This window comes from Pteronotus mesoamericanus, unplaced genomic scaffold, assembly GCF_021234165.1.
Source record: "Pteronotus mesoamericanus isolate MK-2021 breed Mesoamerican mustached bat unplaced genomic scaffold, CSHL_Meso_final contig_169, whole genome shotgun sequence".
Classification (NCBI taxonomy): Eukaryota; Metazoa; Chordata; class Mammalia; order Chiroptera; family Mormoopidae; genus Pteronotus; species Pteronotus mesoamericanus.
Genome location: NW_026555068.1, coordinates 13,836,406 through 13,857,385, shown reverse-complemented (window position 1 = coordinate 13,857,385; position 20,980 = coordinate 13,836,406). Strand labels below are relative to the sequence as shown.

At 37.5% G+C, this 20,980-nt stretch overlaps 2 protein-coding genes across 2 annotated transcripts in view; one reads left to right on the top strand and one right to left on the bottom strand.

The window, feature by feature from the left end:
- Nucleotides 1–20,980, top strand: part of TNKS (tankyrase) — a 170,283-nt gene that overhangs the window by 48,415 nt on the left and 100,888 nt on the right. The window lies entirely within an intron of this gene.
- On the bottom strand, nucleotides 5,892–13,304 carry LOC129064633 (Golgi-associated RAB2 interactor protein 6-like). The gene is made up of 4 exons (XM_054565759.1): nucleotides 13,242–13,304; nucleotides 8,499–9,089; nucleotides 7,131–7,762; nucleotides 5,892–5,952 (listed from the first exon to the last, which is right to left on the bottom strand). The coding sequence occupies exons 1-4, from the start codon at nucleotides 13,302–13,304 to the stop codon at nucleotides 5,892–5,894; spliced, it is 1,347 nt and encodes a 448-aa protein (XP_054421734.1).

Below are 20,980 nucleotides of genomic sequence, written 5' to 3'. Positions count from 1 at the left end.
CCTAATAGATTTAGGGGTACAGGAGTAGAGAAGAAGGATATATTTGCACCAAGGTGTGTCTCAGGAATAAGCTTAATCTGGATTCCTTGCACTTCGGAGGAAATCCTAATCTGATTGATGGGCTGGCTCCTAGTCTTTCCAGAAAGAATCAGATGTGGCTCAAGCTGAAGGCAGTGTTGAGGGTCCTGGTGTGTGCTTGCTGAGCCGTCAGTGTTAAATCAACAAAATATACCTGGAATTCTACCTCTTTTTTTCTTCTCCAGGGCTTACTACTGCTTTTCAGGTAAAACCAAAGGCTTCAACATGGTCAGTGAGGACTTACATGACTTGAAGGGTCTGTATATGACATGCCTGTATAGATTTAACTACTAAGTTTTTGCTCAAGCCAAAGTGTAGGATTTCTTTCTTTTTTTTTGCACATTGTATCTAACCTGCCAGTAATTTGGGCCTACCATACTTTCAAATCCCCAAACCCACTGTTTCTTACCAGCTTCACTGTTTCAGCCCTAGTACATACCTTCATCATGGTGAGGTTTTTTAAATTTTTTTTTTTTTTAGGAGAGGGAGGGAGAGAGCAATAGAGAGAGAAAGATTTGTTATTCCATTTATTTATGTATCCATTGGTTGCTTCTTGTATGTGCCCTGACTGAGGATCAAACCGGCAACCTTGGAGTTTGGAATGAGCTATTTGGCCAGAGCCATCTTTCTTTCATGACAGCAGCAGCCTCATAATTGGTCTCTGTGCCTCCACTGATACTTCACTCAGTTCTCACTATAGCCAAAGGGGGCTTTCTAAAGCATAATCTGCCCTATGATTAGAAAACTCTTTAATATATTCTCATTACTCCAGAATGAAATCCGAACTTTTTAACCATAGCCTACCATGATCTGGCCCCTGCTTTACATACCTCTGAGCTTGTCTTCTGCTGCATTTGTCTTTGACCTCTTTGCTTTAGCTACAGCTGGATACTTGCTGTTCCTCATTCAGATGAAGCCCTTTCTGTGTCTAGATTAACAGATGCTATTTCCTGTAACCGGAACACTGCCCCATAACTTCAGTCTCCACTCAGTGGTTTACTCCTCAGAGATGCCTACTTGTCCTCAATCCCATTAGCTTACTTTATTTTTTCAAGAGTTTATTGATATCTGAAATTGATCATTTTTTGATTTGTGTTTGTTTGCCCCAGTGGAATGAAAGCTTCTTAAGTATTTGGCCCTCTGTCCATCTTGCTTACTTCATTTTGCCCAGAACTTAGACAAGTACATAAATGCCCAAGTAAACAAATACATCTCAGGTCTGATAACTGAAAACAAGGCAGCGTATTTTCCAGGTCCCACAAATACTTATTAGCCAGTAATTTTTTGACATCTCATGCTATATTGTAGTAGTCTATTAAGTTTTCTGTTTCCTAAAAATTGTTTTGAATTGCTGATAGTCATGTACACCTCTTAAAACCTTGCATTAAAAATAGTTTTTAATTGGTATGATGCGTGAGGTAGGTACTGACCCTTTTATCAACAGATTTCTTGGATAGTTCCTTTGAGAACATTTCAATTCTGAAAAGATCCCACTTCCTGCAGCTGTCATACATCAGACTTCCAGATGTCAAACTAGGGCCTGTTTTTACTCTTCTTTTTGTCATTATTCTTTTAATGCATTGTTTTGCATATTAGCTGTACTACAGTGTAACATATTGCATATCATGTGTAGTACCCTTTTTCTGTCAGCCTACATGATTAAAGACAGATTTCTAATGCTCTTAATTTGAACTTTAGGAACTATTTTTATAAGTTATTAGGAAGCCTAATACTACAGCATTCTTCCTAAAAAATAAGCCATAAGAAGAAATACTTTAGTTTTTAAGAAAAGCTATATGTTTGTTCGTCTCAGTTTATTATTTTTATGATAGATGAATTCCTGATTTTTAAAAAAATTCTCTTTAGTATTAGATCAAGAAATTTACAACTTTTCATTGCAATAAAATAGTGTGAATACCTTTTTAAAGACAGATTGAAAGTGTTAATCCCTTAACTAATTGTTAAGAAAATTTTATTAATGCTTTGATCTGTCATAATTTTGGGCATGAGTAGAAAAATATAAGATTTTGTTATTAAAAGTCATTGAAGCATTTTTTTAAACCTTAAAAATATGAAGATAATTTAGAAGAGAAATAAAGAACTAGTACCTTTTCTAAAAGATCATACCCATCTAGTTCACATTAATTTAAATTTTAAAGTGTTATTTTTATTCTGAATAAACAAGTTAAAGATATACTTGAAGGTAATTAATTTCTTTTTAGCAGCTACTTGGTAGTGATTATTGAATTGTTTTTTAGGTAATACAGCAAGTTAAACTTTCTTTTGGAAGTTATCTTTATGTAGAATATAGCAGCCATATTAATAGTAATAATAACAATAACAACTGACAACGCCTGAGTGCCTCTGTGAGCTAAGCATTGTTCTAAGGGCATTGAATCCTCAGCAGAACACTAGGAGATAGATATTATCATTGTACCATTTTTTTAGCTGCAGAAGCTAAGTTATTTTTACAAAGCCACAGTCATTAAAAGAAAGTATTGGGAATTGAACTCAAGCAGTTTGGCCCCAGGATTAGTGCTCTTCTAGATATAGAATCAGACTTTTTACTTACTTATTTAGAAGGATATTTATCATTTAAAGAATCTGACTGACCCATAAATTCAGGACTTAAATCCAATCTGTTAATATAACGTTTTACTAGTTTCTTAGCTTAAAAGATAATTCCTTTAAAAAAAAGAAAATTTAACTTTAATATTAGATTAATATGATCTGCATGATTTATGATCATATTATTATAAAATTAATTAATTGGGTAATAAGTTGATTTATCCAACTTTATGAATGCTATTCTTAAGTCGTTAGTCTCTAGTCAGTAGGCTTGAATGCCATTCATTTGAAGCATTAATAAAACAATATTTAGAATCTGTAAGGAAAGATGTAAGATTCAAAATGTTTCTGTAACTATTCATAAGTAAGAGACAGCTCAAATACTGTCTTACTTGAGTTACAGACAGATATATAATACAGATACAGATATAGATTAGATAGATATATGGAGTGGGAGGAAATGGAAATACTTTGTTTCGACAACCCAGCACTCTATTTCAGACTCTTCCCATCACCCTTTTTATATAATTAAAGCCAGCAGGCTTTTATCATTAAAACCAGCATGATTTTTTAATTCATCAAAAATGGCATATTTATGAAGCATAATAACGTATCAGAGTCGATCCTGAGAGTGGCTGTCATTTTTCCCTATGAACTGTAGCAACCTTGTAGCATATTCATTGCCGTTTGTATTAGAGCTTCACCTACAACCAAATAGCTATTTTAAATGTTTTTTTAAAATTTTTCTAATAATAATTACTGTTAATATTTGCTTTCTTAAAATAGCTCATGTGACATTAGAGTTCAGGAATGATTCGATATTATAAGGATTAATAGCTCTATTCAAAATTTTTATTAAAATTTTATTTGGCCATAATTGTCCATTTATATGCAGTTTTAAGAAATAATGCAGAGAAGGACTCTTGTACTTCCTCTCTGTGTTATTTTCCCTTAGTGGTAACGTCTTGCCAAACGGTAATATGGTATCACAGCCAGGATACTGACATTGATACAACCAAGATACAAAACATTTCCATCAGGACAAATATTGTTCTGTAGTTTTCCCTACTATATCTATTTTGGTGTTAGAGTAATTCTGGCTCCATAGAATGAGTTAGGAAGTGTCTCATCTTTTATTATCTGGAGGATTTTCTTTTTCTTAAATGTTTTGTCAAATTCACCAGTGAAAATATCTGGGCCTGGCGCTTTCTTTTTTGGGAAGGTTATTATTGACTCGATTTGTTTATAGATAATAGAGCTAATTAGGTTATTTATTTCTCCCTGTGTTTTTTGAGTTTTTGAGTTTGAATAGTTTATGCCTTTAATGGAATTGGTTGATTTCGTCTAAGTTGTCCAGTTTCTGTGTGTAGAGTTGTTAGTTTTCCTTTGTTGGACAGCTTTTGATGTCTGCGAGATCTGTAGTGATATGACCCATTTCATTCCTAATGGTAATTTGTGTTTTCTGTGTTATGTGTTGCCTAGAAGTTTGTCAATTTTATCAATTTTTTCAAAGAATCAGTTATTTCATTGTTTTATTTTCTGTTTTCAGTATTATAGATTTTTGTTTTTATGTTTATAATTATCTTCTTTGTTTCACTCTTTCTCTAGGTTCTTGAGGTGGTAACTTAGAAAATTGACTTGAGATTTTTTCCTTTTCTAATATATATGTTTAATGCTATAAATTTCCCTCTCAGTACTACTTTAACTGTATTCCACAAATTTTGTTATGTTCTATATTTATATTTTCATTTAGTTCAATGTATTCTTTTTATTAATTGTCTGAGGCTTCCTTTTTATCCCATGGATTATTTAGTAGAAGTATGTTTAAATTCTAAGTGTTTGGAGATTTTTCTATTACCTTTCTGATATTGCCTTCTAGTTTGATTCCATTGTAGTTGGACAACACTCTTAATGTTTTCAATTCTTTTCAACAAAAACAAAAATTTTGATTTTATTTCCCAGAATGGGGTCTATTTTGGTATATGTACAAATGTTAAGAATGTGTTTTTGGAGTAGGAATCTTTGTGGCATACCTTTTTTAGAAATCTACCTGCTGATCAGAAATATAGGTTTAACTTCTAGAGTATGTTAATATTTTACATATTCAAAAAATAAAATTAAATCAAGGATGGGTGAAAACCCCTAAAACTTGAATGCAGACAGAAACAAATGAACCATCTGCATTTAGTATAAATAGATTTTCTATGAAGACCGAAGTCTGTGTTCCCCCGGCTGAAGCTGAAACGCTGAAGCTGTCTCGCTGGAGCAGAGTGAAGCGGAGCAGGGGGACTGCCTGACTGCATGGGATACTACTCAGCTGTACAACAGAAGGAAATCCTACCCTTTGGCACAGCGTGGATGAACCTGGAGAATGCTCTGTTGAGTAAGATATGCCAGGCAGGGAAGGGCGAATACCGTGTGATCTCATGTGTGGAAGCTAATGAACAAAATAAACTGACGAACATAACAGAAACAGACTTGTAGATAGAGAACCGACTGACAGCTGCCAGAGGACATGGGGTAAGAAGGCTGGACGGAAAAGGTAAAGGGATTAAGGTAAAAAAAGTCTCAGACAACAGTATGGTGATTACCAGAAGGAAAGAAGGGTGGGAGGAGGTGAAAGAGGATAGAGGGAGATAAATGGTGATAGGAGGCAACTTGACTTGCGGTGGTAAACATGCAATACAACATGTACAGATGATGTATTACAGGGTTATACCCCTGAAACCTATATAATTTTATTAACTAATGTCACCCCAACAAATTCAACTTAGAAAAAGAGAGAGTGCGTCCTGGCCGCAGGGCTGCCTGGGAGCGGACCATCACGGGGCAGAGCTGCCCTGCTGAAGAGGGGCCCGGCCCCGTGCAGCCTCACAGCCAGGCTGTAGCGCTGCCCAGCTCTTCCACAGCAATGCTGTTTCCCCAGCCACATTGTAATACTTTTGAGTTCTTGGCACTAAACTTTTCCTTCTTCACCAAATTGGGGGTTTCTGTTGGCTTTTGAATTGGTACCAGTGACCTTTGGTTGACATTCCATAGCACCCAAGTGGCGCTCTTAAGCGACCACCCTATCTCCTGACAGTGTCCTGAAACCAACTGGGCTGGTGCCTGAACAACCCCAATTCTCCAGTTGTCTTCCTGGTGGCACCTAAGGATCTCGATAACTGTTGTCTTCCACTTAGGCACCTAAGGTGACTAACTGAATTGAATTTGAGATTAATTGAATCTTTACAACACCCTGTTGGTTAGGTTGTGGTATCATCATCATCATCATCATCATCATCGTCGTCGTCGTCGTCATCATCCCTAGAGTTCAGAGAGGTTAAATGTTGCTTTCCTGGTCAAAACGGCCTTTGAATGGGAAACCCTGGGGTTAAGCTCAATTTAACTAATGCTGGTGTCTACATTCCCTCTGGATAATCCTGTTTTTCAGCCTCATATAAGCCCTCACTATTTGGAGGTACAAAGGTAGGAGGGGGCCTTTGGAATGACAGTTGTGTGGAAGCCTCCAGCCTGGGGTAGAGGTGCAGTGAGAGGATGAGAGTTTAGAATATGAGACTCTCGGGGGCAGAATTAGTATCCGTCTTTTTTTATGGGAATACTGAGTATATGACTCGGAATTGTGGCAAGTGGGGCATAGTTGTGACAGGTAACGATGGACTGACTCCCCATCTTAATGTAGCTGGGATGCTTCCTATGGCCTGTTCAGGGATCCCATCTGTGCCAGGGCTCACATTGGAGCATTGACAGACTGGATCCCACCACTCACTACCACCTTTGCTTTGGGTCACATTATCAGCTAGAAGAATGGGCCATGGTCAAAACTTCTTGGAATGTGGGAAGCAGTGGTAAATGCAGTAGTATGGCCAACACCAAAATATACCCAAACAAATCTTACCAGTCTATACATATTAATAACCAAGACAGATTTACTCCTTCAAACACACAGTTGTGTCAGACAAGCACCATTTTGGAAAAAAAAGCAAGTACTGTAGACAAATGGGCCGTTCCAAACCCACTGAACTCTCTGGACACAAATTATTATAGGCTCGCAGTATGTAGCACTTCAGGCATAGTCACTTGTCATACACTGGCAAGCTCAACATACAGGCAATCTGATGCATAGTGGTAGCTCTGGACACACCAAACTCTTTGTGCATCTTGACGCTCTTGTCCAAATAAGCCAAGCATAAACAATGAATCAATGTCCACTTCAACTTGGATAGACAGAAGGGAGCCAAATTGGAATTTCTTTGAGGCCATATCAGACCAATTTATAAATTCTTTATTTTTAAAGCATATAACAGGCATTGTTTCCCCATCTTGAAATGGGTGGGTGGATCGTAACATTGGAGACTCATCCTAGTCGCTATCCACAAGTTCTGTGAATGGCAAGTGTTCCCTCCTAGACTCGGGAGATCTTCAGCAGCAGGGGGAGGGATGAGGGACGGATCTCTGGATATGCCCCCACCTGCAGAACTCACTCTGAATCAGCTCCTACCGATTTTTGAGATAACCTAGACCCCTTTTGGGTGACATTGAGGCTCCTGTATTCCTGAGGAGAGGAGCCATGTCCTTGGCCCTCCAGGCTGCTCTGGTCCTTGTCCTTTTGCTCTCCCTGAGTGGTTCCATGGGATCTTGGGATTGACCTGTCCTCTTGCTTCCTACTAGAATGGGAGGGCCTTTTGGTGGGAGTTTTCTTCTTTTTCTTTCCCTTTCTAAGGGCTTCAGCCTGGCATTGGGAGAATTTCTGGGCTCCAGTCTGTTCACTCACATTGTCTTCACTCGGCCAAGCTGAGACGAAGGGCTCAGCTCCTGGACTTTCCATGGTCTCCGTAACAGGGCTGCTGGGCACCTTGCCTCCTGCGCCCTCACTCACACTGCCCTGGGGGGTTGCTGCTGCTGCTCCTGGCTCTGCCCCTTGGTCAGGCCCTGCCGGTGCCGGGGTTAGGAAAGACAGTGTGATCCTGGGCACAGAGTATTTGTCTGAAGCATGTTCTTGGACTTCTTCCCCGCCAGCATAAGCAAGAGAGGTGGCCCCAGACACCTCAGTGACCATGGGAAGGCTTCTAATGCTGACTTGGTCTTGGTCACCTTCTCCATGGCTCTCCATGGCCTGTGGAGAGAGGAGACACAGGGAAGTAGAGAAGAAAGTAAGTGAGATTAGAAAGGTCACCTGTCTTCAAGAGCTTATCGATAGAAGAGCCTTTAAAGTCACCAAGTGCAGTCTCCCAATGGAGGCAGAAACCTGCCTGCGGCACCCCCCAGGGTCACTGCAGCGTTGCTGGGGTGGTTCCAGGGCGGGGAGAGCGAGCATGCTTCACCAGGGAGCACCCCTACACCTGCATGAAGGCACGCGCCTCAGCGCTTCCACACAACAGACTCCTGAAGGGAGGCTGTGTGTGAAAAGCATGTCTGATTTACATCCTGACAGCTGCTGCCAGTTGTGCACCTGGGTGCAGAGCATGCTGCAGCACTGCAGGTTCATACAAAAATCAGCTCATGGCTCAAAGAGAGGAAGGGCGTTCCCATAGTTAAAAATGTCCCACGCAGATCAGACTGCCGGAGTCCATAGTAGCATGTCAGTGTTCCAGGACAGACTGGATGGTCAGGATGCTGGTGACAGCTCTACATCAGGTATGGGGTCAGAGGAGCTGACATCTAAGGGATATCAGACACTTAGAGGCACTCGGGACCTCCCCAGTGTCAAGGGCTCCACGTAGTGGCTCGTCTGGCCTGAGCCCTTCCTCATGCTGTGTTTCCCTGTGAGCCAAGGAGGCCAGCCAGAAAGTCTTCGGTTGCCCTCCCAGAGCTCTCAGGCTGCCCCTCTGAGAGCCTTTGCATGTACTTACCATTGGGCTCTTCCTGTCCTCTGCCTCCAGCACAGGTAGGTCCATCCCGTCACAAGCGGGTACAGCGTGGGTGCTGCTGTAAGCCTCCACTGGCGGTTGCAGGGAGAACACCAGGTCTTCCCAGTGTGCAAACAGATCTTTTGCATCTGAAGCGGGGCATAATTGTAGGTAGAAAGAGAGGCCAGTGGCCAGCTTCAAGTGGAGCTGTTTGTTCTCATGGCTGTAGACAGACAACTTTACAAACTTCAAAGGAAGCAGCCTGGTCAGCTCCAAGCTCTTGGCTGACTTGAGTCCGCTTCCCTGGGTGTGTTGGTCATGTTTGCCATCGACTGCACAACTGGCAGCTGGCCGTGCCAGCAGCATGACATCAGGTATCACGAGGTTGGGACTGCTGTATGCGATGCCCAGAGTGACCATTTGCACACTGTTGTGCACATCGATAACTTCTCCTCTTTTGCTGATCTGGATGAAGTCACTCTCAAACATGGGACTGTGCCTGAACATGGCAAACTCGCCCTTGCGCAGCTGTCGCTGCAGCTTCCCTGTGGAGCCGTGGAACATGGGCAGCACGTGGCTGCTCTGGGCGCTGCCCTGCCATAGTTTCGTGTTGCTACCCGTGTCTGACTTTCATTAAGACCACTGCACGTTCTTCCCGAACCTCCTCCACGGTCTCAGCTGCAGCCCCTCACAGGTTGCCTTTAAGTTTTTGCTGTCCATTGTGACCTGCAGTTAGCTGTCACACACAGCACTGTGTCTTCATCACCACAGCTCTCCTCACAGAAAGGGACAGCGTCCTCTTGCAAACAGCCACCCCCCAAGGGTGCAGAGAATACCAAATTCTGACATGTTTTGCTGTGGGAAACACAAGTATGTTTCTTCAAGGCCATGTGTTTCCACGTAGCTACCACAGGCAATGATATGTAAATGATTCGCGCTGTTGGGTGACAAATACTTAAGACTTTCAGAATTGACAGTATTTTTGAGCTTTTGCTTAAAGTTTCCTTATATAGTTATTCTAGAATTTCTGTGAAACATTAATTTCAGTCTCTAAGTTTGAATGTATGTAAAGGTGTAACAGGGAAAGCTTTTCTAAGAATCTCCTTGTCTGTCTCAAGCCTGCATTTAGTTGTAGATGTCTACAAACTGCTTTCTCAAAATTTCAGCTGTTGGGTTTCTTCATTTATTTCTGGAAATAGTGAGTTTGCTGTCTTGCCTCTAAGGGAACAAATAACTAAACTGCATTAAGAGTTTAATAAGTTAAGCTGGAATTAATATGTTATATAAGGTAAATTTTGCTTTTATTTTTCAATAAAAGGTTTTTATCTCAGTGGGGAAAAAGAAGAATAAATAACCACGTTGAAGGAAATACAGAACGAATCCAAGTAACTTTTGAATATAATACTTTAAATTTATAACTAAGTGTAGAATGGGAAGAAAGGGACAATTTCACAGAAACTTTAAATTCTTTTTGTCCATCCGTTTTGCAGTGCTATAGTGTAGTAATTCTGAAACTATTCTATGTATATTGTAAAATTGAATAAATGTGTTGGGAACCAAGGGTCTTACTCTAGAATAAGAAATATACAAATGTGGAATAGAAGAAAACCTTATGGAGTTGGGTTGAAGTTGTAGATACCAGAATCCAGGGTGGGGGTGGGGTGGGGTGGGAAATCTCCTAGGTCTGCTGCAGAAAAGGCTGAGAAGCAGCGGTCCTCTCACCCCCCTCCCCACTTGAACCCCCGGTAACAATGAGGCATTCCTGGCTCCCAGATCTTGGTTTCTGTGCATTATTCCTCTACAGGCTATTAAAAGAAATCTTAGGGGAAGAACTGACTGATATCAGGACTAGGACAGGAAAGGTATAAGAGGAGCCTGAACTATCTTGAGCTAGAAAGTAAGGAAGAGCTCAGTAATGTAATGGAGTCATGTCAGAAGGGCACTGGAGCTAGCTTGGAGGTGACCCCACTGACCAAATCTGGGACACTTTGACTATCAAAATAAATAATGATAGTAATGCTGAGTAAACCCATTAGATAAAATAGGAATATATATGTTCATGCAGTGATGATGAAGGAAGGAAGGAAGGAAGGAGGGAATGGGAGCTTTCTTCTGTAGAATGGCCACTGATAAATGTGGAGAGGCTATTGGAGTTGGAAAATCACCATGATAGTGAAGACTGGTTAAGGCAAGCATTAGTGAATGCTCAATCTCAAGGACCAAATACTGTCAGGAGCGATATATTTGCATGGTTCTCAGCGTATTTCTCCATAGATTGATTATTTGGAAAAAACAGTAATTATTGTGGTGAAATCTGACAATACCTTTATTGGGGAGGCAAAATTAACATTACCAGTGAAAGTCAAATGAACACTATGTGCCAGCAGGTCTACTGCCTGAGAAGGGCACAGCATCTCTTATGTCATAGTCTGGCCAGGAATACATAACTCAGTCTCACGAGGAAACAGAAGATACATACAAGTTTAAGCACATTCAACAAAATAATTGTCCTGTATTTTTTCAAAAATATCAGTGTCTTGAAAGAAAATTGCTTAGGAAGCATTCCAAATTAAAGATTAGAGACATGGCAACTAAATGCAAAATCTATGATCCTAGACTGGAGAGGGAAAATGCTATAAAGGATATTATTAAAACATAGCAAAAATGAAACATTTACTCTTTGTTAGGTAAAAGTACCAATGTTAAATTTCCTGAATTTAATTACTGTACAGTACATACATAAGAAAATACCCTTGTGTTTTAGAAATTGACACGAAAATAATGAAAGGCAAAGAGAAACAATGTATTGTAACTTTCTGAAATGATTCAGAACAATTATTAATCAAAAATACATAAATACATAGAGAGGTGAGGGTCAGAGGATATAGGCACATGGGCAAAGTATTTAATACAAATTGGTAAGTTTGGGCAAAGAGTATACAGGGGTTCTCTACTGATTTTGCAAATTTTCTTTTTGAAATAATTTCAAATAAAAATTTTTTAGAGTTATTACTCTGGGGAAAATGTAAAATAATAGGTCAATAAATTACTATTTCTACTTTTCAGCCTCACATAGTCTCTTTTTTAAATTTGTTTTTAAGAAAAGCTCAATCCTTTCTTTTTTCTTCACATTTTATTTCTCATTGCATTGCTGTTCTTTTTTATTTATTATTGCCTCAAATTAAATACTTGTTTCTTTTCTGTGAATGAAAGTCAATGTTCCCTTACCTTTTTTTAGATCAGAGCAGCATCTTATGGACGTTATTATAATTGTTAACTCTGCTTGTTTTCTATCTTGTTCTCTTGGGTATTAAATTTGTTGATTGTTTTTGAAACGTGTGATATCTGTACCCTTTTTGTTCTTTTCCTTTACTCAAGGACACAACAAACTGAGTGTTCCACTTTGGGTAAGCATGTATTCACTTCCTTTTTTGAGGATACATTATGTTAGTGGACCTTAGGTAGGTACTAACTAGTTCCCAGGAAGCTTTTAAATCAGATTAGCCTTCTTAGCTTTATGCATCTGACTGTGATAGGGAGGTGGGCAGTGTTTTCCCTTCTCAGGGAAAGGATGAGGCTTACTTAGAGTGTCAGTAATTTAGAGTCTCTTAAAATTGTGCATTTGATCATCATCCTCAGCTTTTGCAGTGGACGCCGAAGATCACCTGAACTGACAGCCTGACTGGGCATAGAGACGAGCACAGTGAATCATAGGCCTGCTCAAGTCTTTTTCAATGAAAGTGGAGACTGTGTAATGATCTGAAATGACTATGAATATTTTCTTAGATGTGGGGATTTTTAGAATTAGTTTTTAGGAGATTAATTAGACAGGAAATCAGTGCTAGGTAAGGAATGCTTTACAAATAGGCTGCCCATTGATTTGAAGATGATCAACTTTATTTACTCCAGTTTGTATCATATTTTCTCTTTCTGAAGAGGATAACCTTCTGTGTATTGGTTTTTATTTATGTTCTCTTCCTCTGATTTTTTTCTTTGTGGGGAAAAATTCATTGCTCTTTATAATTCTAGCTATATGTATTTGGCTTCAATGTTTGGAAAGAGGCCCCAGGTGAGTGAAAAAGAATCTTTTTTTCTCTATTGATGTTCTAAGCTTTCCATATGTTGTTTTTCTATTATTCTATTACCCTCCATTGCACTGAAAGTGAATGATATATTGCTTATGACAGGACATAAAAATGGCTCTTGTTTTTAAGAAGTTATTAGAATGCCAGTGGCAATAACAGACATGCAGAATATCCTTTTCCCCAGAAGAGCAACAAATTTTTTGAACTTGTTTGCAAAATAGGTCTTCTTTTATTTTTAAAACGTAATGTAGGAAAATAAAATAACCACTTGCCTATACTCTTTGTAAAATAAAAACATGCCAAATAGAAATATTAATGATGGTTTATAAAAGAGGCTAGCTAAGAATACAGAAGAGAAACTCAATTAAAAGTGGAAGCATTATTTTAATGCTTTATGATTAGTACTACTATACCAAAAGTTTGTGATTTTACTCATGCCTTTCTCTTGAGGTTATATTTTTATTGATGTTTGTCTCAATATTTTATTTCTTAATTAGGGAGCATCTGACAGCTTGAAGGACTAGCGCTTCATAGCAGGCTCTTGGATCCTTTCATGTTCCCCTATATGTATTCACTACCCTAATCACAGCTCTCATGTGACTGCCACTTGTCCTCTCCATTAGTTAAAGGATGGCTTGGGCCAAATGCCACGCTTAAATACTGTAGGTGATACTTTGAATCCTGGCAGGTTTTGGACCGGTCTCCGGGAGAAGAAAATAGCCATGATCGTACAGCCATGTCCATGTCTATATATGCACACACACGTATGTTTTACTTGATTACTTTTTTTCCCCCAGAACAAAGGAATGGTACTGAATGTGATAGTATATATATTTTGTTTCTGAAAGAAAAGAGAATGGAAACGATTATTTCAAATATTTTTCACTTTAGGTCCTTAAGTGATACTTTTCAGAGAAAAATGGTTAAACAAAAGTTAAGATGATATTTTTCAACATGATTTGGCCAAAGAATGAAAATAAAGATAGTCCCCCCTAAGAAACATTTGAAAATGTGAAGTAGAAAATTTTTTTCAATGTGCTACATGCTGTAGGAGCAGAAAGGAGATTGGTATATTGTTTGGGATGGAAAAAAGTAAGAAGATGATGTACAGAAAGCCCCACAGGAGAAATAAATGTGTATATGTTACAAAATTGGTGCCCAGTTCACAGGGCCAAAGAAGACTTAAAAAAATGAATGATTGCAAAAAATTTTTATAAACTTAATTAAAAGAGATGGAAATAGGGTGGGGATGACCTAAAAATTTTTCACATAGAGAACAAAGTGAACGAAGTCCTTAGGAAGCTACATAGATTGCAGAAAGACTTTTACAAAATGACCGCCTTCCAATAGAGTTTTCCCTCAAAACAAATGGTTTTCTGACCTACTTCTATTACTAAATTGGCTTTCTTCCTATGAAGCTGTGTTGAAAATATTTCAAGACTTTTATCATCTTACTTTACTGATAGATTTGCCATTGTCCAGTAATGTGATACAATTAAGTCTGAATGTTCCCAGTGTTGTTATTTAAAGCAAATCATAATGCTGCCTTATCAATTCTTGAAGTGTAAAATTCAGGAACACTAGGTGTTTATTTGTTTGCTTTTAGACAGACCTGTCTTTACTTGGTCTAAAAACCAATTAGGCTTTCAAATTAACCCGTGTTTACAAGCTGTAAGCTGCTTATACACGGGAAAAGAGCCTATCAACAGTTTTTATTGGTAGGATGTAAAAGCAGCTTTGTTTTGATTTTGACCAATCATTTCTCCATTGGTTAAAAAATAAAATAAAATAAGGAGAAAGAAACTTAGTTTTTAGTTGAAATAATGAAATATATGATCACTTTAAGATATATTACATACTTGATTTTCTTTCCACTGTATAATCTTGTTCATTTAGTCTTTTATTTGTATGACTTTCTGGATTTTCTGGATATCTTTCAGTGAAAGACCTTACTTTTTTATTATGTAGGAGAATGTAATATTTATTTACTATGTTTTATGTGCTTAATGCAGTTCAGTAACTTTTGTATTTATCTCTGATCTAACTAAATGGATTAATTAACCACTGAGGCTATTCCTAGAACTACCATGAGTTTTTAGTGTTATAGCTAGGGGACTTTGGTTTATGTTGTGAGTGTATTAAAGTGAGTGGTGAGTAAAAGAGCGTGCAGAAGCGAAACAACTTCTTTGAGTACTTTCAGCCCCTATACTTAGTGTCTTTCATCATTTTCCCTTAGAAACTCTTTTCTACATAGGTCTTTCAGTAAAATGTATAAAGCTAAATGTCTCAACACAATCAGGAAAGCTTAGGAGCAATGGGAGATTTCCTTTTATTTACTCAACAAAAGATAATTACAGACAAGCATCATGGACCTTGGTAATTCTTTCCCATGATATTTGAGCTCCTTGGCTGAAAAGTGATATTCTTACATCGTGATCATGCCAAGGTTATATTTTTCCTTAAATACAAGACTATACTGTTTGAGTTATTTATTGGAGAATTGTTCACGTACCCCAGAGCATTTTTAGTTAGACTCTAATATTGGAAAATAAATAAATTACTGTCTCACTGGATCCATTTTATTCAGGAATCTGTCTTTGGTTATTAGTGATTGAGTATTAAATTAGCATACTAAGCATTCTCCAGGACAGGTTCATCTTTTTTGAAAAAATTATTAATTTGTACTCAGGAATAATTTTTCCATTATCGATTGAATGTTCTTTTTGAGAAAGGAAGTAGTGCCTTATATATGGGAACTGTTGTGACAGCTAGGCCACAGACAAAAAGAAGGGCATTGTGAAGTCACAAAATGTCACACATCATCATCTGCCTATCATGAGAGACAGCTGCTTTTTTTTTTCTTCCCAGTCATAGAATTGCCCCCATTTTCTAACAGTGTCCAATCCGAATAAACCTCTGCTCCCTTAGGGCCTCCCAGCAAATCTCAGATGTTATCACAGGTTCTTTCTGATACCCTCTTACTCAGTTGCCCCACTGGTCCCCATGACATGTGTTCCCCTCATTCTAACTAGTAACAAACTCAACTTGTTCAACTACAGGTGTGTTTTTGGTGGTCTTTGGCTGGAAGGCATTGACACTTTCCTTGTAGATACTTTTAAGATATATTATTTTTCCAACATTTAGGAGTTGAATGCTTTGTTAACTTTTTGAGCTGGCAGCAAATAATCTGAGGTGTGGCAGATGGGCCAGAATAATGTCATCTTTCATAAACATGACCAGCCATGAACTCTCTAGGTGTAATTTGTCAGACTGTTCTTGTATGTATAAAATGTCTTTTAATATTATCCTTGAAATAAGACTCAGTTTAATTAGTGTAAAATATTGAGCACCATTTTCTTCCATCATTTTTTAGCTCTTAATTTCTCATCAGGTCTTTTCTGGAGATGTTTTAATTCTCTACTTAAAACGAACTAATAGTACTGTTAGTAAAAATGTGTTAACTCTTTCTAGCATATGAATTTTGGTTTACACCGGCAAAGAAAATACTATTAAATAAATAAAAATTCATGGAAACTCAAATTGAAACATAGAAAATTCACTATTTTACCTTATTTGGATGACCTATCATAATAGCAACCTGACTAAAAGTATATAAGTAGTATACTTCTTTATACCCTATTGTCATAAAGTAGCTGATTATACTGTGCTCCCATAATAGTAAGATGAATATTTTATCTATCTTTATATAAATTTTAAGTTAGTGAAAGAAAAACACAGATCAAGTAAAACCCAAAATCTGTTTTATTAAAATAATACGAGAAATTATTCAAATAGGTTTACATTTTACCCATATTTTGAAATCACTTATAGACTCTTGGAAAGTCAGTTTTTATTAAAAATTTACTCATTAGACATAGTCTTGAAAAGAAATAGAATTTTGGGGTGATACCACATCACACACATTAGGATGACTATTAAAATTAAACAAAATAACATATTGGTGAGGATGTGGAAAAATTGCAACTCTCATACACTATTGGTGGACATGTAACATGGTGTGGCTACTATGGAAAACAGTATGGAGATTTCTCAAAAATAAAAATAGAAATATTGTGGTCCAGCAATTCCACTTCTGAATATATATTCGAAAGAATTGAAAGCAGAAACTCTTAAGAGATATTTGTACAATCATATTGATAGTAGGATATTAGCAAGAGCCAAAAGGTGGAAGCAACTCGTGTCCACTGAGAGAAGAATGGGTAAATAAAATGTGCTATGTACCTAAAATGTAGTTTATTCATTCTTATAAAAGCTCACCACTTTAATTAGTCCAGTGTTCTCCTGAAGAGGAAAGTACAAGCTCTTTGCATGACATAAATGGCTATATGCTTGATTAGTTTATTGATTGCTATTAAATTTTTTTTTCTTCCCACAGTAATTCAATTAGATAGGTTCTAAAAAGCTAACAAGCTATACAGCAAGCCAGACTTTGTACTGGAAAGTATATGTATATGTACATATTTTCATATGTATATATATGTACACATACGTGTGTGTGTGTGTGTGTGTATGTAATCTGTCTGGGGAAAGTCCAACTATTGTTAATATAACAAGAGTGATTTGCACAAAGTTGATGTAACCTGGCAGCCAAGGAGAGTAGACTAGAATGCACATGCGTGAATATGTATATATGTACACATACACACTATAATCTGTCTGGGAAAAGTCCAACCATTGTTAATATAACAAGAATGATTTGTGCAACATTGATGTAACTTGGCAGCCAAGGAGAGTAGACCGGAATGGACATGCGTGAACAATGATGACTTCACTGTACTCGTCAGTGGTGGCAGTAGATGCCATTGAGCAAGCATGTGTACTATGTCCATCGCATTCAAAATGACAGTAGAGCAATGCGTCTTGCATCAAATTTTGCGAACCTTGAGCATTCCTCCATAAAACTATTGGGGTGGTTCAGAAGGCCACAGCTATGGGTAAATGGTGGTAATTGGCAGCTTCATCATGACAGCACATCCATTCATGCATCATTCGGTGAAACAGCAAATCACCCAGGTGATTCAGCCCCAGCATAGCCCAAATTTGGTGCCCTTTGACTTCTGGCTTTTCCCAAAACTGAAATGACCTTTCAAAGGGAAAAGATTTTGGACAATTGATGAGATTCAGAAAAATACAGCAGAACAGCTGGTGGCAATTGGAGAACTGTGTGAGGTCCCAAGGTGCCTACGTTGAAGGGGACTGTGTTGCCATTGTCCTATGTACAATGTTTCTTTGTATCTTCTTCAAGAAATACCTTTATTTTTCATATCGCATGGCTGGATACTTTCCAGACAGATGCTGTTTATAATTTTTGACTGAATTAAAAGTATACCGTTTTCAGCAATTTCAAATTGCCACATCAAGTTTTGTGTTTATTTATCCTGATTTACTAATAATGCTGTTTTCTAAATCTATATTCTAGTACTATCCTATTGGTTTTTTCAGGAATTTCTTATGTATCCTTGTGGTATTTTCATTTTCAATTCTAAACCTAAATGCAATACACTCCTCCATTGTTGCAGTGGAGCTTTTCTCTAGATAAGACATTCTTTTTAAGATATATATGCAACTCCAGGATGGGGAAGTGAAAAAAGTGTTCCTTTTTTAAAAAAATTAAAATGGAGATGTAAGAATGAGTATAAAATATGATCCCTGACTTCTAGAAGCTCAAGTTGGGCAAGGAAGAACAGACCCCAAATGATTTCTCTTACAATATAGAAAGTTACAGAGCACAGAAGAAGGAGCAATTGATTCCCTGTAGAAATTAGTAAAGCCAAGAACTCAGCATTTATTGCTCCTGGTTTGTTCTCTATTTACATTTGAGGCTTAGTATTTCCGGTCTAACATTTTTGTGTATTTTTCCATTTAGAATATTTTGTTTTTCCGTAATTTTTTTTTTGCTCAACAGTGTTAAAAGAATAATGCTTTACATGATATTATTCAATTTCACTCTCCAGTTGCTTCTGGGTCATAATCTGAAAGCTTGACACAAAATAAATGAAATGAACAAACTAAACAAAAGGAAAAAATACACAATTTTTCTCTAGCTTGTTCTCAACAATAGTATCATTCTGCCAAATAGATAGCACTTTCTTCTGCATCCATCAGGAGGCATCAGGTGATTAATGCCGTGAATATAGAAGATTACTGTCTAGAACGAGGATAAAAGTGTGCTTGCCTGTGTGCATGCACTGGTTTGCTAGGTGATTGTTCGTTTGTTTGTTTGTTTGCTTTTAACGTTAAAGCTTGTATAATCTTGGAATCTTTTCCTGAAGATGTTAGTAGGCAGTAACTTATTTAACTTGAGTTCCAAAAGTGCCCTTTCTTTAGTTTTCTAAGGTGTTGATTAATATCTTGCTAATGAAAAAGCAAGATATCTCCAGTCTGCAAATCATAGTTATTTGTGCTTCATTTAGTATTTACTCCGGCTGGTTTACTAAAGGTGTTTGCACCCACCCAGCCAGAGGCCTGGGTAATCAGTGACTAGCAGACCTGACCCTGAAATCCGGCTGGTCATGGCATTATTAAGACAGTAACAGTTAACTCAGAAGAAAGGACTGTGGGTCACTTTTATAGCTGTGGCATGGCCTTATAGAGGAAGCTTGTCTTCTGTGGCCTTGTCCATGTCCTGTTGGAAACAGTCATTGTCAGTAGCGCTGACTTACACTTCCTCAGTATTTAACATAGTACTCGTCTGAGATTAATTTTGTTTTTAGTTTATCTCAAAGTGCATGCTTTAAAATAATGACTACTTATTTGCATATTAACCTTTAGTCAGGTTTCATAAGGATTGCTACATTGCAGGGTTGGTACATTTTGAAATCTAAAGTTAAAAATTAACCAACAGAAATACATGAAATATAGTAACAATTCATATTTTCCATTATGGCTTATCATTACTGACACATGGATATACTTGAAGCTGCTAGAAGTCAGAAGGTCACCAATTAGTATATTAAGAAATATCAAATATCTGTGTGAAAGGAACTTACTACCAATACATGTATCTTTCCTTTTAAATGAGGTTTTTCCTCTAATGAGGACAGAGAGATTTGCCCCTTGTAAGGTTCCATCAATCTCAATAAATTTCTCTCTCTTTTGGTAGAGAGGAGAAGGGAAAGTTCATCTGCATGATTTTTCTAATTACCTTCCTCTGAATAGTTTTTAATTTTTTTGGAAGTTATTTAAACCTCTATTTTTTCCACTATTTTATTAATGTATACATCCATTTCTATTTTTCTTGTGATTATAACATTCTAAAGACTGAGCAAAATTTTTAGCACGGTAAGATCAAATGCCCCCTCCCCCATTTTAATTATATAAAAGCTATTTTATTATAAAGCTTTATTATAAAGGTTTATAATATTATTATTATAATGGAGAAATCTGTTTTCTTGGATTCTTAAAATGTTTGTTGTTTTTTTTAATTAAAATTCTTTCACTGAAGTTAATGAAAAAGAAGTTCCATTTCCTTGGTTGTTTATAGGGAGAAATAATAAACAATTGTTAGAAAAATCAGATGCTTTAAAATTTGAAAAGCATTATTATTACCACCATCGTTATTATCTTGCGTTGGAGGTTTACTATGAGTCAAGCATTATTGGCTTTTCTATTTATATTATCCCTTATGCTCAGAGCAACCCATAAGATAAGCATTATCTTTCTTATTTTACAATGAGGAACATGAAGCTCAGAGGGAGGTTAAAGGATTTGCTCAAACTCCGTGGCTGGATAGGAGCAGACCCAGGATTCCTTCAAAATGCCTGGCGCAAAAGATGATGCTCCTTGTTATGACTTAGCAGTGATCCCCAAGCCAGGCCCAGGCCATCTCCCCCGGGAACGTGTGCGTGCACCCATCTTTTTGACAGTAGCATTGAAACACAAAATTGAACTGAGTACATTTGAGGATCAAATTGTCTTTATTTAACAGTTCATCTGTTGAGCCTCATCCCGTTTAGCATATGGAAAGGAGCTCCCAAGAGCTGTACAAAATGAAAGGCTTTTATAAGCTGAAATGGGCAGGAAAAGGAAGTTTCTAGCAAAAAGCGGGTTGTTTCAGGCAAGGGCATCTTTCTGTGGGTCATAGAAGGGGTTTATTGGGCAGATTACCACCTTAGTGCCAACCAGGTAATTGCAGATCAGCTGGTTAAATGTCACATTCCTTAGAGAGGAATACCCAAAAACTACAAGTAGGTTAGGTATTAAGTCTTGGTTTGATGATGTGGGTTTAGCACACGTGACTCCATTTGGGACCTATTGTCTCTTTTCAATAAAAGTCATAAAGTTACAAGAAGAACAATATTAAAAACAGTTATAATACACCATCCTAAATTAGAACTTTTTAGCTTCTCTTTTTATTATGTCTGTTCAGTCTTTTATTAT

Bases quoted from the DNA above. Each gene is read 5' to 3' on its own strand.
- LOC129064633 (XM_054565759.1), bottom strand. From the start codon at position 13,304: ATGGCTATTTTCTTCTCCCGGAGACCGGTCCAAAACCTGCCAGGATTC. The intron at 9,090-13,241 runs GTATTTAAGCGT...AAACTATGGCAG, and splicing joins GATTCAAAGTATCACCTACA to GGCAGCGCCCAGAGCAGCCA. The intron at 5,953-7,130 runs GTGAGTTCTGCA...TCTGAACTCTAG, and splicing joins TCGGTAGGAGCTGATTCAGA to GGATGATGACGACGACGACG.